Source organism: Helianthus annuus, chromosome 13 (genome assembly GCF_002127325.2).
Source record: "Helianthus annuus cultivar XRQ/B chromosome 13, HanXRQr2.0-SUNRISE, whole genome shotgun sequence".
In the NCBI taxonomy this organism is placed as follows: Eukaryota; Viridiplantae; Streptophyta; class Magnoliopsida; order Asterales; family Asteraceae; genus Helianthus; species Helianthus annuus.
Window position 1 is genome coordinate 83,839,586 of NC_035445.2, and position 15,979 is coordinate 83,855,564.

General features: G+C 40.7%; 1 protein-coding gene across 1 annotated transcript; it reads right to left on the reverse strand.

The window, feature by feature from the left end:
* Nucleotides 1-13,067: 13,067 nt before the first annotated feature.
* Nucleotides 13,068-15,409, reverse strand: LOC110898394 (dual specificity phosphatase Cdc25). The gene is made up of 3 exons (XM_022145176.2): nt 15,093-15,409; nt 14,885-15,029; nt 13,068-13,512 (listed from the first exon to the last, which is right to left on the reverse strand). The coding sequence occupies exons 1-3, from the start codon at nt 15,206-15,208 to the stop codon at nt 13,345-13,347; spliced, it is 429 nt and encodes a 142-aa protein (XP_022000868.1). The 5' UTR covers nt 15,209-15,409; the 3' UTR covers nt 13,068-13,344.
* Between the last annotated feature and the right edge of the window lie 570 nt (nt 15,410-15,979).

Here is a 15,979-nt window from a genome sequence, read left to right on the forward strand (position 1 = left end):
CCTTTGGTTTGCTCGGTTAGATTTGTTACGTGTTTACCGTTGACCGACCAACCCTAGAATGGTTATCATTATTCATCAGTTTTGTATTCGCATTGCATCACATAGATTGTAACATATTACACATGTAGCAAACAAATCCGGCACATAACCCTACAGCTTATCATAGCAAATGTCCGAACCCCATTTAAGCGCAACCCAACGACTTAACACAAGGCCCAATTAGTAGATCACATTATATGTATGTGTGTGTCCATAGTTGTATACGGCCCAACCTAATCAAACCCAATATCTCTAACAATCCATTTACAAATGTCAACCCAATGATATGTACAACCTGTTAAGGTAATCGACCCAAACAAACATCCCAGCTCATGCGTTCAGTGTTCATGACATTGATCAAATAACAATTAAATCATGCAAGTTATATATATAACATCACTATGAATTTAATATACACAACCATGAACCATATAAAATATTAATCATGTAAAACAATGCCCAGATCCCTTGATTGTTTATGCCTATCCACGTAACCCCCCTCCCCCAAATTTAATAACCAATTTATATAAGTGGCATACCACATGGAAACCTATGGCAAACCGTATCACTACTGCCACCAAATTGATAAGATAATGAAGAGATTTGACTTGTGTCACCTCTTGGGAAGATAACCCACTAAAACCCCTAATGACACTTCACATGCTACTATGCATATACACCCAAATACACACATTGTTACTACCAAGACTCACAAATTCGTTCATGTGTATACGATCCAGATAACATCACTTAAATATGATTCAGTTTCTCATAATTGCTCTATCCCTAGTCGAAACCTAATATCACGAGGTTCAATCGGTTGTATAGAGCATACGATATAATCTTCTGTCAATCAATCAATTATTCTAATCCCTAATCGTTACTTAACATCAATCCACACCCCCTACTTAATATTACAACAATACATGCACACACAGCTTGTCAATCAAGGTTTCGCACAATAAGATTACCAAATAAATATCAACATAACAGAAGGTTACTAACCACAAGATTGATGTCTCGAGAGGGGAAAGGTCTTGAAGTCTGCCGACGTGAATAAAGAGCAGTAGGGTTTGGTTTGATAAGTTGTGATTCTGAATAGGCATAGTGGTTCACGTACACACAAATATAAGGCCAAATTCTAACTCATTGGGCCGATTCTTGAGAATTATTTGATGCCACCACTGGGCCCGGTTTGATCCAAGCCTATGCGGCTAAGTTGGGCTTGGTTGTGTTTGTTCGGGCCGGAATAAAGTGTAACACCATCGCTAACACGGCCCGCTAGCTTGCGGCCCAAACACGGTGCTAATAATGTTGGTTCGGTAAAATTGTCATGCACCCTAAGTAGATTAATAGGCAAACACAAACGCGGAACATAACGTATAACACATCCGGAGAGGAATAATAAAGAGTGTTATGTAGAGAGTTAGACGTTACTAACCTTAAAGGTTCGGGTTGTCACATCATCCCCAACTTGAAAGAAATTTCGTCCCGAAATTTTGACAAGTATGCATAGAGAGGTGAAGTGAGAAATCAAGGTTGTTGCGGATTTTGTTCAGGTGTCACATCATCCCCAACTTGAAGGGGAATTTCGTCCCGAAATTCACTTGTTTCACCCGGTTTAGACTTGTCGTTAGGAAAAAGATGAGGATACTTAAGCTTCATTTGATCCTCCCGCTCCCACGTGAACTCCAGTCCTCGCCTTGAGTTCCAACGAACTCTAACAATCGGAATACGACTATGTTTACGTACCTTGACCTCCCGATCCATGATCTCAATAGGCTCTTCAACAAACTGTAGCTTGTCATCAATCTTGAGCTCTTGAAACGGTACAACTAGTGTTTCGTCAACCAAACACTTCTTCAACTGTGAAACGTGAAAGACATCGTGAACATTACCCAACTCAGCAGGTAACTCAAGCTTGTAAGCGACTTTACCGATCCGCTCCAGGATTTTGAATGGCCCAACATATCGCGGATTAAGCTTGCCACGCTTCCCGAAACGTACAACACCCTTCCACGGTGAAACTTTCAACATAACCCTATCACCTACTGCAAACTCTAACGGTTTGCTACGCTTGTCAGCGTAGCTCTTCTGACGGTCACGCGCTGCTGCCATGCGGTTCCTGATCTGAACAATCTTCTCCGAAGTTTCCAGTACAAGCTCAGGACCCGTAATCTGACTGTCTCCCACTTCGGCCCAACAGAGAGGAGAACGGCATTTCCGCCCGTACAATGCTTCGAACGGAGCTGCCTTGATACTAGTATGGTAGCTGTTGTTGTAGGAGAACTCTATCAACGGCAAATGTTTCTCCCATCCTTTCCCAAAATCAATCACACATGCCCGCAACATGTCTTCAAGCGTCTGAATGGTGCGCTCACTCTGACCATCCGTCTGTGGGTGATAAGCAGTACTCATGTCGAGGCGTGAACCGAACGATTTGTGCATAGCCTGCCATAACTCAGAAGTAAAACGCGGATCTCGATCTGAAATGATAGAAGTTGGTACCCCGTGCCTAGATACAACTTCCTTAAGATAGACTGCTGCAAGCTGTGAACACTTATCTGTTTCCTTGATTGCCAGGAAGTGTGCTGACTTCGTGAGACGGTCGACAATCACCCAAATAGTATCGTTCCCAGCCTGCGTTCTCGGTAATCCCGTAACGAAATCCATGGCGATTTGTTCCCATTTCCACATGGGTATCTCTGGCTTCTGGAGCAGACCCGAAGGTTTCTGGTACTCTGCTTTGACTCTAGCACAAGTCAAGCACTTACTCACGTATGTTGCGATGATAGCTTTCATATTCGGCCACCAATACAAGACTTTGAGATCCTGGTACATCTTATCAGACCCCGGGTGAACAGAGTATCGAGACTTATGTGCTTCATCCATCACAAGTTCGCGGAGATCGCCAAACAGAGGAACCCATAATCTCCCCATAAAATAGTAAATGCCATCAGACTTTTGCTCGAACTTCTTGTTCATACCACGCAAACCCTCTGCTTCAATGTTTCCAACCTTTAAGGCCTCGACCTGAGCTGAATGAATCCGTGTGGGTAGATCAGAGTGAATAGTAAGCTGTAGAGCACGAACACGCTTCGGCTTCGTTTCCTTGCGGCTAAGAGCATCTGCTACAACGTTAGCTTTACCTGGGTGATACTTGATGGCACACTCATAATCATTGAACAACTCTACCCAACGACGCTGACGCATATTCAATTCTTTCTGGTCGAAGATATGCTGAAGGCTCTTGTGATCAGTATAGATGGTGCATTTCGTACCGTACAGATAATGCCTCCAAATCTTCAGTGCAAAGACCACTGCTCCTAACTCCAGGTCGTGCGTCGTGTAGTTCTTTTCGTGTACTTTCAACTGTCGAGAAGCGTAAGCTATCACCTTCTCGCGTTGCATCAACACGCAACTGAGACCCTGAATCGAAGCATCACAATAAACCACAAAATCCTCGGTACCATCTGGTAGAGATAGAATTGGCGCGCTGCATAATTTTTGTTTCAAAAGCTAGAAAGCATCCTCCTGTTTCGTTCCCCAAGAGTAAACTACCTTCTTCTGTGTTAATGAGGTGAGTGGCTGAGCAATCTTCGAGAAGTTCTGAATAAAACGACGATAATACCCTGCTAGACCGAGAAATTGCCGCACCTCCGAAGAATTCTTTGGTGTCGCCCAATTTCTAATGGCATCGATCTTCGCAGGATCCACATGTATACCCATCTCATTGATAATATGCCCAAGAAAGTGTACTTCCCGAATCCAAAAATCACACTTAGGAAACTTCGCATAAAGCTGCTCCTTCCTCAGGAGCTCCAAGATAAGACGTAAATGCCGCTCGTGGTCCTCCTTGCTCTTGGAGTAGATCAAAATGTCATCGATGAAAACAATAACGAAGTCGTCAAGATACGGCTTGCACACGCGGTTCATGAGATCCATGAAGACCGCGGGTGCGTTGGTCAACCCGAATGGCATAACCAAGAACTCATAGTGACCGTATCGCGTCCGAAATGCTGTTTTGGGAACGTCTTCCTCTCTGACTCGCACCTGATGATATCCCGACCTTAAGTCGATTTTTGAATAAAAACTTGACCCTTGCAGCTGGTCAAACAGGTCGTCGATACGAGGCAAAGGATAACGGTTTTTAACCGTCACCTTGTTGAGCTCTGATGTGTGTCGGTGTGTATATAATTTAGATGTATATTTAAGCCCTTTTTTACACTTTTAGCCAAGTTTTAAATTTATAAAACACGATATTTACTAACACTAAACACACATATGGGCAAGTGCACCCATCGTGGACGTAGTATAGTGTTGGTAAGATACCGAGGTCGTCCAAGGACACAAGAGCTTTTAATACCGGTTTATCCTCAACGTCTAATCAAATCAAAAATTGAGAAAAATGTTTTAAACTAAGAAAAATAAAAACTAACTAAATGCTGAAAAAATAAAATAAAATAAAAACAGATAGACAAGATGAATCACTTGGATCCGACACGTGTGTTAGTATAACCTTTGATTATTTTCGCACTTTTGCACTTGTTTAAGAGATTATCTTAGTTATTGTAGTAGGCCCCTCTTTTGAAGGCGACGTTACCCTCAACCCAGTAGTTTGAGTCAGCAAGGATACAATCCTAAAGGGTCGGATTATTGAAAGATAATGAATTAAGTTATTAATGCAAATTGTGGTAGGCCCCGCTTTCGGCGGTGACGTTACCCTCGGCTAAGTAGTCTGAGTCAGCAGGGATACAGTCCTAAATAGCCGGGTTATAGTATTAATAGTAGTTAACTTATGAGGGGGTCAAAGAGTTTGGATCCCCGCCATCCAATACCTATGGGTATTGCAGGAGATCCTACTAAATTTGACCCAGGTCCCAAGCAGGACCTCTAAACGCTGAACAAGGGCAAGACCCTTACCAAACCGTTCCCTTAACCCCCGACCAGGTAGCCAACATACCTCCATATAGACCGTGGAGATATGAATGGTGAAAATCTTTTATTTTATATAGACAGTAAAATAACGCCAAGACACCACGGACAAACGATAAGGAAAGATCACCTTCAACATAAGTAACTAGTTATTAAAGTCATTAATACAAAACCAAATAAAAAGTGCAAAAGATTAAAAATAAAAAGTATTATACTAAACACTTGTCTTCACCAAGTGATGTAAGAGACTTAGGCAAACATGGCCTTGATTGTCAAGAACTCTTACGATCAATCTTGGATCCCGAGACGACTCACACACTCTACGATGGACAATGGATGATGGTGGTGGATGATGGTGTTATGGTGGTGGTGGGTGGTGGATGAAGTGTGAGAGAGGTGGTGTGCCAAGGGATGAAATGGAATGAAGCCAAGCACCCCTATTTATAGGCTGAACAGAAGGCTGGGCACGGCCCCGTGTCCGCTGGACACGCCCCCGTGCCCGTCTGACATTCTCTCTCTTCATTAATTGTAATTCGCAATTACAATTAATGCGCCTGCTGTACTTTCACCACGCCCCCGTGCCCGCTGGACACGGCCCCGTGGTGGGCAATGGAAGCTTCTACTGGTTTGTCTTTTCTGCTGCTTCCTGGGCACGCCCCCGTGTTCGCTGGACACGGGGCGTGTTCAGTCTCTGTTTTCTCTTCTTTGCCTTGGGAGGTGCCGTTGAGGGTCCGGGCAGTCTACTTTTGTTCCTTTTCTTGTATTTATGCTAGAATTAGTTGTCTTTTTGCTTCTTTTGTGATTTTGAGCTCATTTCATCCTGAAAATACAAAAGGAAGACAAAAACACTCTTTTTCCAACATTAGTACTTAAAAAGGGTTAGTTTTATGCTTTAATTGATGTGATTTATATGTTGCATTTTACACACATCAAGCTCGCGATAATCTATACACATCCGAAAAGACCCATCCTTCTTCTTCACAAATAGAACTGGGGCTCCCCAAGGGGAAGAGCTAGGTCGGATGAAACCCCTATCCAACAGCTCTTGGAGTTGGTTTGACAATTCCTGCAACTCCCCTGGCGCAAGACGGTATGGCGCACGAGCAATTGGGGCTGCCGCTGGGGCGAGGTCGATCTGGAATTCCACCTGACGATGTGGAGGTAAACCAGGGAGTTCCTCAGGAAATACGTCAGGAAATTCACGAACAACTGGAAGATCCTCAATCTTCCTTTCATCAGACTGTGAATCAGTGACAAGGGCTAAAATAGCAGGATAGCCCTTACGCAGATACTTCTGAGCCTTCATTGCTGAAACAATACTAACTGGGGTCCCACTGCGATGACCCTGAACTGATAAAGATTCTCCACTAGGGAGGGGGACACGTACGATCTTCTCCTTACAGAGAATCTCCGCCTGATACTTGGACAACCAGTCCATACCGATAATCACGTCGAAGCTTCCAAGAGTAATGGGAAGTAGGTCAATGTCGAATACTTGACCCAGAAGATCGAGTTTACACCCAACTAGGACATGCGAAGCTTCGATTGTTTTACCATTTGCTATCTCTACTATGTGTTTCGTTACGAGAGGGGTAGGACTTAACCCTAACTGAAAGCTGAACCCCAAAGACACGTAACTCCAATCGGCACCAGAGTCAAATAAAATAGAAGCAAATACACCGTTTGCTGAAAACGTACCAGTAACTACGTTGCCATCGTTTCGTGCTTCCCCTGCTCCTAAGACAAACCCGCGCCCACGCGCAACATTACCCCCGTTGTTTCCAGCATTGTTGTTCCCGTTGTTATTGCCCCCGGTATTTTGCTTCAGCTGAGGGCAGTCTCGCTTGAAATGTCCCTCGGCCCCACACTGGTAACACCCTTTTTGAGTACCCTGGTTCTGCTGAGTCTGTTGTCTACCCAACTGCTGTGATGGCTGCTGCTGAGCTGGAAGTGTAGCCCTACAATCCTTAGCCATGTGTCCTGATCGGTTACACCGATGACAAACCCGAGCACACTGTCCCTTGTGATGATAGTTACACTTGTTGCACAAAGGTAGCTTCCCCGCATAAGATCCCTGCCCTGACTTGTTACTCTGGTTTTGATTCACCGACGATGACTGGCTGAAACTGCGGTTGCTGCCAGTATCCGTCTTCTTCTGAGGCTGTGCAGAGTTGGACCCCTTGTCCATATCGTTCCACTTACGCTTGCTATCAGTAGCAGGTGCAGTGGAAGTAGTAGCAGCTGTAGTAGTACTAGAAATACGTGGTGATAGTGAATTGCTCTCCACCTCTTGATCAACGATCTTGTGAGCCAAACGGACAATCTGAGTTAAGTTATTAAGGTTTGCCGCAGTAACCAAACCCTTCACCCGTGGAGGTAATCCCTTGATAAACAACTCAATTCTTCGAGGCATAGGTCGAGACAAATTCGGACACAAGTCAGCCAACTCATACGACCGCTTCACGTATGCTTCAATCTCAGATCCCACCATTTTCAGATCATAATACTCGTTTTCTAATTTCTGTATTTCATCACGAGGACAATATTCCTCCCTCATCAACTCTTTAAAGTCGTCCCACGTAGTGGCGTTCGCCGCCTCGATGCCTAACAGCTGAACCTGGGCATTCCACCAGGTCAGGGCACTATCCTCGAGCGTGCCCGCAGCATACTTCACTCTGTCCCCAACCGGACAGTTACACATCGCGAATACGGACTCTGCCTTCTCGAACCAGCGCAAGAGTCCTACAGCCCCTTCAGTCCCACTGAAGGTATGCGGCTTACAATCCATGAAGGTTTTAAACGTGCAAACAGGCGGATGGTGCGGATTCTGTTGCACCTGTTGACCTATTAATGAAAGAACATAAAACAAACGGGTAAGACTCAAGCATGCGACTCAAGGATAAATAATGTTTGGTACACATCGTACCAGGCTGATAAGCTGCTAAGGCTTCAGCCACGCGAGTGTTAATGAGATCGGTTAACTCAGCCTGAGTCATAGCAATAGGGCCACGTCCACCATCGCGGCCTCCACCACGTCCACCATTACGTCCGCCACGTCCGCTCATGATGATTCTATATATATAATAAAAGGAAAGATTCAACATGCAAGTACAAGTAAGAGGCAAGCATTACTATGATCCCCACAGATTTCTACGTTCTAGCATAACCTCAACTGTCATAGCGGAATCCTTTCTCACACTTGTTAAGTTTCACTGGTACTCACATGCAGCCCACATTATTATTATGTGTGCACCCACAATAATAATCCAATTTGCATGTTCATCTCAGCTCCACTCAATTCGTATTAGAAAGGTTCCCCGAATTCAAGCAATAAAGTAGATGACACTACAACATAGATCATGAAAGTTCAAGGAAAGTTACACTCTTAAAACACGTAATGTGGGTTGTCATCATATAAGTTCATACTGTTGTGCCAAGTGTGCATCCACATGTAATGTTATCTAATAGCAAATACTAGAAATAATGTGCAGCAGTAAACAAGAGACGAACCTTGCAGTCTGGAGCTGAGTGTCATGGTCGATTTCGGATCAGTTCGGTTATAGTCCGGTTTTATAAAAACGTTTTAAAACCAAGTTCACTATAACCAGTGGCTCTGATACCAAACTGTCACACCCTCAAATTGCCACTTAGGGAGTATCCCTGTTAGGCGTGTGACCCCTAGTAATGAGCCACCAATTACATTGAATCCATAAGTTTAAAATATAGTTTCATCATTTAATAGTAATAAAATCCAAACATAAGTAATTCGAAAACCATCAAGTTCAGCGGAAGCGTTGACGTATCATAATGTAAATACTTTCCAAACAACCATAGTAAATAAATGTTTGATAAATAAACCCATCAATGCAACCATGACCACTCTCGCCCTCCAGCCAGCAAGTTCCTGTTTCCAAGTACCTAACGACCTGCGAGCATGTAACAAGTGTATCAGACAAAGCTGGCGAGTTCACAATTTTAGAAAGCGTTTGTTACCAGTTGTATGTAAAACAGTTCAATAACCAATGCAAGTAATATTGTTAATATCTCAATTCCGAACAAGACGGCTCCTGAAATACATGACTGCCCTTCCCACGTACTCCTATCCAGTACTGGGCCTGACTGGGTCATTAGTTCACATCCGTCCTATCTAGGAGCGGTGTGAGGGTGCCAAACCTAAGTAGCGCTACCAACTAATACCCGTTACCCTCCAGGTAACATAATAAGGGACTTACAAGAATGATAGGTGAGAATATTAACCAATATACCCGTTTTTACCCAAAAGACTTATCCCTCACGGGATACCCATTGACTGTCCCCAACCACTGGGACGCATGCTCGAATGTAGTGAACTCACCTTTGGTTTGCTCGGTTAGATTTGTTACGTGTTTACCGTTGACCGACCAACCCTAGAATGGTTATCATTATTCATCAGTTTTGTATTCGCATTGCATCACATAGATTGTAACATATTACACATGTAGCAAACAAATCCGGCACATAACCCTACAGCTTATCATAGCAAATGTCCGAACCCCATTTAAGCGCAACCCAACGACTTAACACAAGGCCCAATTAGTAGATCACATTATATGTATGTGTGTGTCCATAGTTGTATACGGCCCAACCTAATCAAACCCAATATCTCTAACAATCCATTTACAAATGTCAACCCAATGATATGTACAACCTGTTAAGGTAATCGACCCAAACAAACATCCCAGCTCATGCGTTCAGTGTTCATGACATTGATCAAATAACAATTAAATCATGCAAGTTATATATATAACATCACTATGAATTTAATATACACAACCATGAACCATATAAAATATTAATCATGTAAAACAATGCCCAGATCCCTTGATTGTTTATGCCTATCCACGTAACCCCCCTCCCCCAAATTTAATAACCAATTTATATAAGTGGCATACCACATGGAAACCTATGGCAAACCGTATCACTACTGCCACCAAATTGATAAGATAATGAAGAGATTTGACTTGTGTCACCTCTTGGGAAGATAACCCACTAAAACCCCTAATGACACTTCACATGCTACTATGCATATACACCCAAATACACACATTGTTACTACCAAGACTCACAAATTCGTTCATGTGTATACGATCCAGGTAACATCACTTAAATATGATTCAGTTTCTCATAATTGCTCTATCCCTAGTCGAAACCTAATATCACGAGGTTCAATCGGTTGTATAGAGCATACGATATAATCTTCTGTCAATCAATCAATTATTCTAATCCCTAATCGTTACTTAACATCAATCCACACCCCCTACTTAATATTACAACAATACATGCACACACAGATTGTCAATCAAGGTTTCGCACAATAAGATTACCAAATAAATATCAACATAACAGAAGGTTACTAACCACAAGATTGATGTCTCGAGAGGGGAAAGGTCTTGAAGTCTGCCGACGTGAATAAAGAGCAGTAGGGTTTGGTTTGATAAGTTGTGATTCTGAATAGGCATAGTGGTTTACGTACACACAAATATAAGGCCAAATTCTAACTCATTGGGCCGATTATTGAGACCTATTTGATGCCACCACTGGGCCCGGTTTGATCCAAGCCTATGCGGCTAAGTTGGGCTTGGTTGTGTTTGTTCGGGCCGGAATAAAGTGTAACACCATCGCTAACGCGGCCCGCAAGCTTGCAGCCCAAACGCGGTGCTAATAATGTTGGTTCGGTAAAATTGTCATGCACCCTAAGTAGATTAATAGGCAAACACAAACGCGGAACATAACGTAACACATCCGGAGATGAATAATAAAGAGTGTTATGTAGAGAGTTAGACGTTACTAACCTTAAAGGTTCGGGTTGTCACATCATCCCCAACTTGAAAGAAATTTCGTCCCGAAATTTTGACAAGTATGCATAGAGAGGTGAAGTGAGAAATCAAGGTTGTTGCGGATTTTGTTCAGGTGTCACAACGTTGCAGTGGTGTTTTTGTTGTTTGGGGATTTTTGCCTAAGAAGAGAGAGAAACTTCGGTTGCAACCGTCTTGGCGGCGACGATTTTTAAACCCTGCAATGATTTTGGCTTGCTACCCGGTATAGCAACTTCGGTTGCAACCGCAGCGCCACTGAGCGAGTTCAACGATGATTCAGATCTGAGTCGATTTGTGTTGGTATTGCTTTCTGAGATTGATTAGATGATTGTGTTAGTAGTGTTGGTCATAAAATTGGCGGTGGTTGTGTTAACAGTAGCTGTGAAAAGGCGGGCTTTTTTATGTTTGTATTGAATAGTACAGACTGTGAATCTCCCTCTCTAGTTGTTTCCCTCTCTAAATATGGTGGATGAAGGGATCTGGGATGGAGGAGGGAGTTCAGGTGGCGGAGATGTTGATGTTGGTGGAGTTGCAGGTGGTGGCGACTGGTGGTAAGTGGTGGAGGCAGGTGGTGGTGAGTGTGTGTGTGTGTGAGAGAGAGAGAGAGAGAGAGAAACATACAAGAGCTTAAAAGGGGTGAATAAGAAGGTTGATGGGTTCCACCTTTAATTTTAATATATATATATATATATATATTTTAGTGTTTTAATTTAATACTAAGGGCATGTTGGTCATTTTACATGGAGTTAACAGATATAATTAACAGACATCCACTCTAGAGACTATCCGAGCAGTAAACTGTCAAACCACAGAGAGCACCAGTATAATTTCCGAAAGTTGAAGACTATTAGTATTATTTTACAAAACCACAAGAACTATCCGGGCATTTTACTCTATTTTTTAATTGGCAAATAACATAGCCACATATATTGACCTTTGCAGAAAACAAGGAAAAATAAAAATGAAAAAACGTCGTAATCATTAAAATTTGAAAATTCTAAATATAAATATAAAAGGCCTCTAAGTTGGAGACAATGAGGCATCACTTCAAAGACAGCTAATGTCGGTCCAACACAAATCTAAGTGGGCCCAGCCCAAATAGATTCTTCAACACCAGTTAACGGGTAATTTTTGACAAAAATACTTTATCATGTTAATGTGAACATTTTAACAAATTTATTATTATATTGTCTTGTCTTTCATCTTACATTCTACATTTAACGCCTCAAAGTTCAAATAGTTAACTAAAACTATAGGATACCCAACTCGCTTTCACTTGATTTATAGTAAAATATTGCCCAACTTTCCTTAACCTTTGTCTATCAAACGGGTTAAAATACTCTTAGTTAAGACCGGTTATCTTATATTTTCTACTCCACCTTTGTTTCAATAGACTAACAGGTGCAAACAAGGTCTCCATGACGTGGAGATGATATGGCACCAAAGACGCCGTTGAACACCGGCCTGGAGCCGGCGTTATCACGGCGTGGGTGTCTCCACGCCCCATGAAAGCTTGCAACGTTAATTAAAAAAAACCGACGGTTGAATGGTCAATTTTTCCATATGAAGACGAGATGCCAAATTATTTAGTTACCCTATATTAGAAGATTACGTACGACATTATAATGGACCCAATACTAAGGAGTGGTATTATAACAAACGAGACCATCCACGTTGATCCATATGAAGATAAGCAAGATTAAGATTGGTCAAATGACATTCTTGTTGTAAGTAGTAGTTTTTTTATGTAGTTTATGTACTACTTTTCCCTAACTATTAGTTTAATTTTAATTTCCAAATTATTAGTTACTTTAATGTAATTTTAATTAGAGTAAATTGCCAAAATCATCCTTGAGGTTGGGCATGTTAGCCATTTGCATCTAAAACAACTTTTTTGTACCATATGGTCCTTCATTTTTGAGATTTTTTGCTATTTTCATCCAAATGTTTGACTTTTTTTTGCCAAAGTCATCCCTGAGATTTGGGAATTTTTGCCATATTCATCCAAATGTTTGATAGAAAAAATAAAGCAAATTAGACGTTTGGATGAAAATGATAAAAAATCCCAAAAGTGAAGGACTATATGGTACAAAAAAGTTGTTTTGGATGAAAATGACAAACATGCCCAAACCTCAGAGACGATTTTAGCAATTTACTCTTCTAATTATTAACATAATTTATTACTATTAATAAAATTAAAGCATAAAAATGCCATGACAGTGGAAGTTGCACTGAAAGTAACACAAGACATTGTAGGCTTGTACCTCATGACATAGGACAAGACATTACAATACATATTGATATGGTACAAATGTTTGACAAGAAAAGTAACACAACATATCTGAGCGAAAAATGTTCGATACTGATCTTATGTTGTTTACTTGTTTTCACACAAAAAAGACGACATATCCGAGCACAAATAAGTGTCAAGTTCAGTCAAGTAACTAAACCTCACACAATTTCTTGCATTTTAGTATAATAAAGAGTATATATATAGAATGTTAAGGCTCTTGATTTAACATCCACCTTTGCAGTTAGTTCCACTGCAATGACAAACAGGTTTACCAGACGCTTCCCAACCGTTATAACCGCGTTCAAGCACCATTACATTCTTGATTCCTGCATCCTCCTTCGCTTCTGCAAGATAATCTGCAAATCTGCGTGCACATGTCGGTCCACGAACCTGAATAATTACATTTTTTGGTAAGGAAAATCAGTACCGTTGTTGCTTTCTTAGTAACATGAAAACCTACTGCCATTTTTGGTTTAATAGTAATTATGATAAATTCACATATGCAACCAAGCAAATCAAGGGCGTAGCTTTGTGGGGGCGGGAGGGGACGGCCGACCCCCCGAACATTTCGCTCAGTGGTGGAGAGTATATAGTTTTCGTATAGAAATTTTTGGGTATATACGTTTTTGACACCCGGTTTTATAGAAATTTTTGGTATATACGTTTTCGACTTTCCGGTCGGAAATCTCAAGCTTCGCCACTGAAGCAATAAGGGCCATGCTTGAGTGACAACTATGCAAATGAAGAGATGAGAGATTGTTTGATGAAGTTCTTGAAACCGGGTTGTTCGTGTTCGTGTAGTTAACGTTAACCGAATGAACTCGAACACTTAAACGAAAGGATTTTCTTGTTCGTGTTCGCTCGTTAAGGAAAATGAATGTCTTTGTGTTCATTTATGCTTGTTTATTGATACTGTTAACCAAAACAAACGAACACAAATGGGCACCAACTAAAAGCAAACAATAATATCCATTTTAAAGACTAAATATCATAAATGACTCAACAATCAACAATATCCAACATTTAAAAAGTAAACAACGACATGGGTCGGAATAGGCAGCCGGTTTTAAAACGGGCTGGACTCAACTTCTTTGAATGAACATGTAAACGAATATAAAAGAACCTTAACGATCAAACATAAACGAATGTTAACGAACATAAATGAATGATCACGAGATGTGTTCCTGTTCGTTTGTTTTAGTTTAAAGGTTCAAATTTTTCTTCATAGTCATTGTTTTATTAAATAAACGAACTTCCTGCCAAACACTCCATTGAGCGTCCATGCTTGATTAGTTTGTAACAATATGCAAGAACATTCTTTTCAGCAAATTTTGGTATCAAACTTATCTAGTGTTTGTTTACCAAAACTAAACAATGGATTAATTATCGATTAATCAATAGTTCACCGATTTAATTTCACCTAGTCGGACCAAAAATCTGTTTTCAGTCAAAGGCGGTCAAAATCTTTGAATTATATGAAAATTATACTTATTAGTCCAATTCGATCAATAAGTTTGAAAAATTATATATAAAATTTTGAAAAATTTCGTATGTGTGTGTATATATATATAAGTTAGAAAAACTACAATATAAATTCCAATCCGATTAATCCATATTAATCCCACTCGACTAGCACCTAGCGATTTTTACAACTACAATCATCTAATACCCGACTAGCGCCTAGCGATTTTTACAGGTTAAGCTTCAAAAGTTAACCACATAACTATACAAAAACAAACAAAGCCGATATCGGGTAACATGCCTGACTGAGAGCACAGTGAAAGACAAGGGTATCTTTCCCCTGAGCTTTAGCGGTTTGAAGGAGATCAGGGACCCTGTCGTTAAATGTATCGCTGGCGAAGTGAAGTGAACCGGCTATATGACCGTCGTAACTCCGCTCATCGTCCCTGTAAAATCAATCAGAAATCAGTTGGTATATATGACAGTTGTTGAAAGGAAGATGAAGTTACCTGACGTCAACAATGGCTACATTAGAGCCTTCTTTGAGGGTGAGAAGCTCGGATCCGGTGACGTATGATACGGGTTTCGCCATTGTTGATGTTTTCACCGGAGAAATTGGATCCATGATCGAGTGTTTGATTGTTGTAAGATTAGAAGAATCTGATTCGCATTAAGCTCATTGACTTTTTAGTTTGATTAAACTAACATCGGATTCGGATATGACTTAGTCTTAGATTATGATAATATATTTATAATGGAACTAGACCAAAAAAAAGTTACTATATATGGATAGACAACGAACAACCTCTAAACGTTTCCACCCCACGGAAAAAAAAATATGGGTCCGTTTGGTCATTTCAACATCCATGCTGAGTGAAGTCAATGTCCTTCAAGTTAAAACTAGCCCAAACAATTATAATGCATACATATACATACAAAAGAAACATTAATTCAACAGTTCAACGATCTTATACATTAAAAGAAAAGTCCCGAATTTCATATTGTTATTTAATTTCTCACATATTACACAAAATGAGAAAATATTTATTTGAGTTACTAATCAAGTCTTACGGTATTGTAAATATTTGTCGAAGCTCCTTTAAGAAAAAATTAGAACATATTATTTTCACTTTTACTGGGCTATTCTCGACCCAACTGTGACCAGTCGCATAGCCCAGTTGCTAGCCTTTTCTCCACCAACACAAAGAACATTAGAAACCCTACTTTTGAATATTTTCAAGCTACTACATGGGTAATAGCAACTTACCCCATTACACGTATTCATATTGCAAAAAAAAAAAAAAAAAACAAAAAAAACAAAAAAAAAAAACAAAAAAAACAAAAAGAAAAACACAATATGGGTTTAATCTAAATATAAATGTATGGTCACAGATGG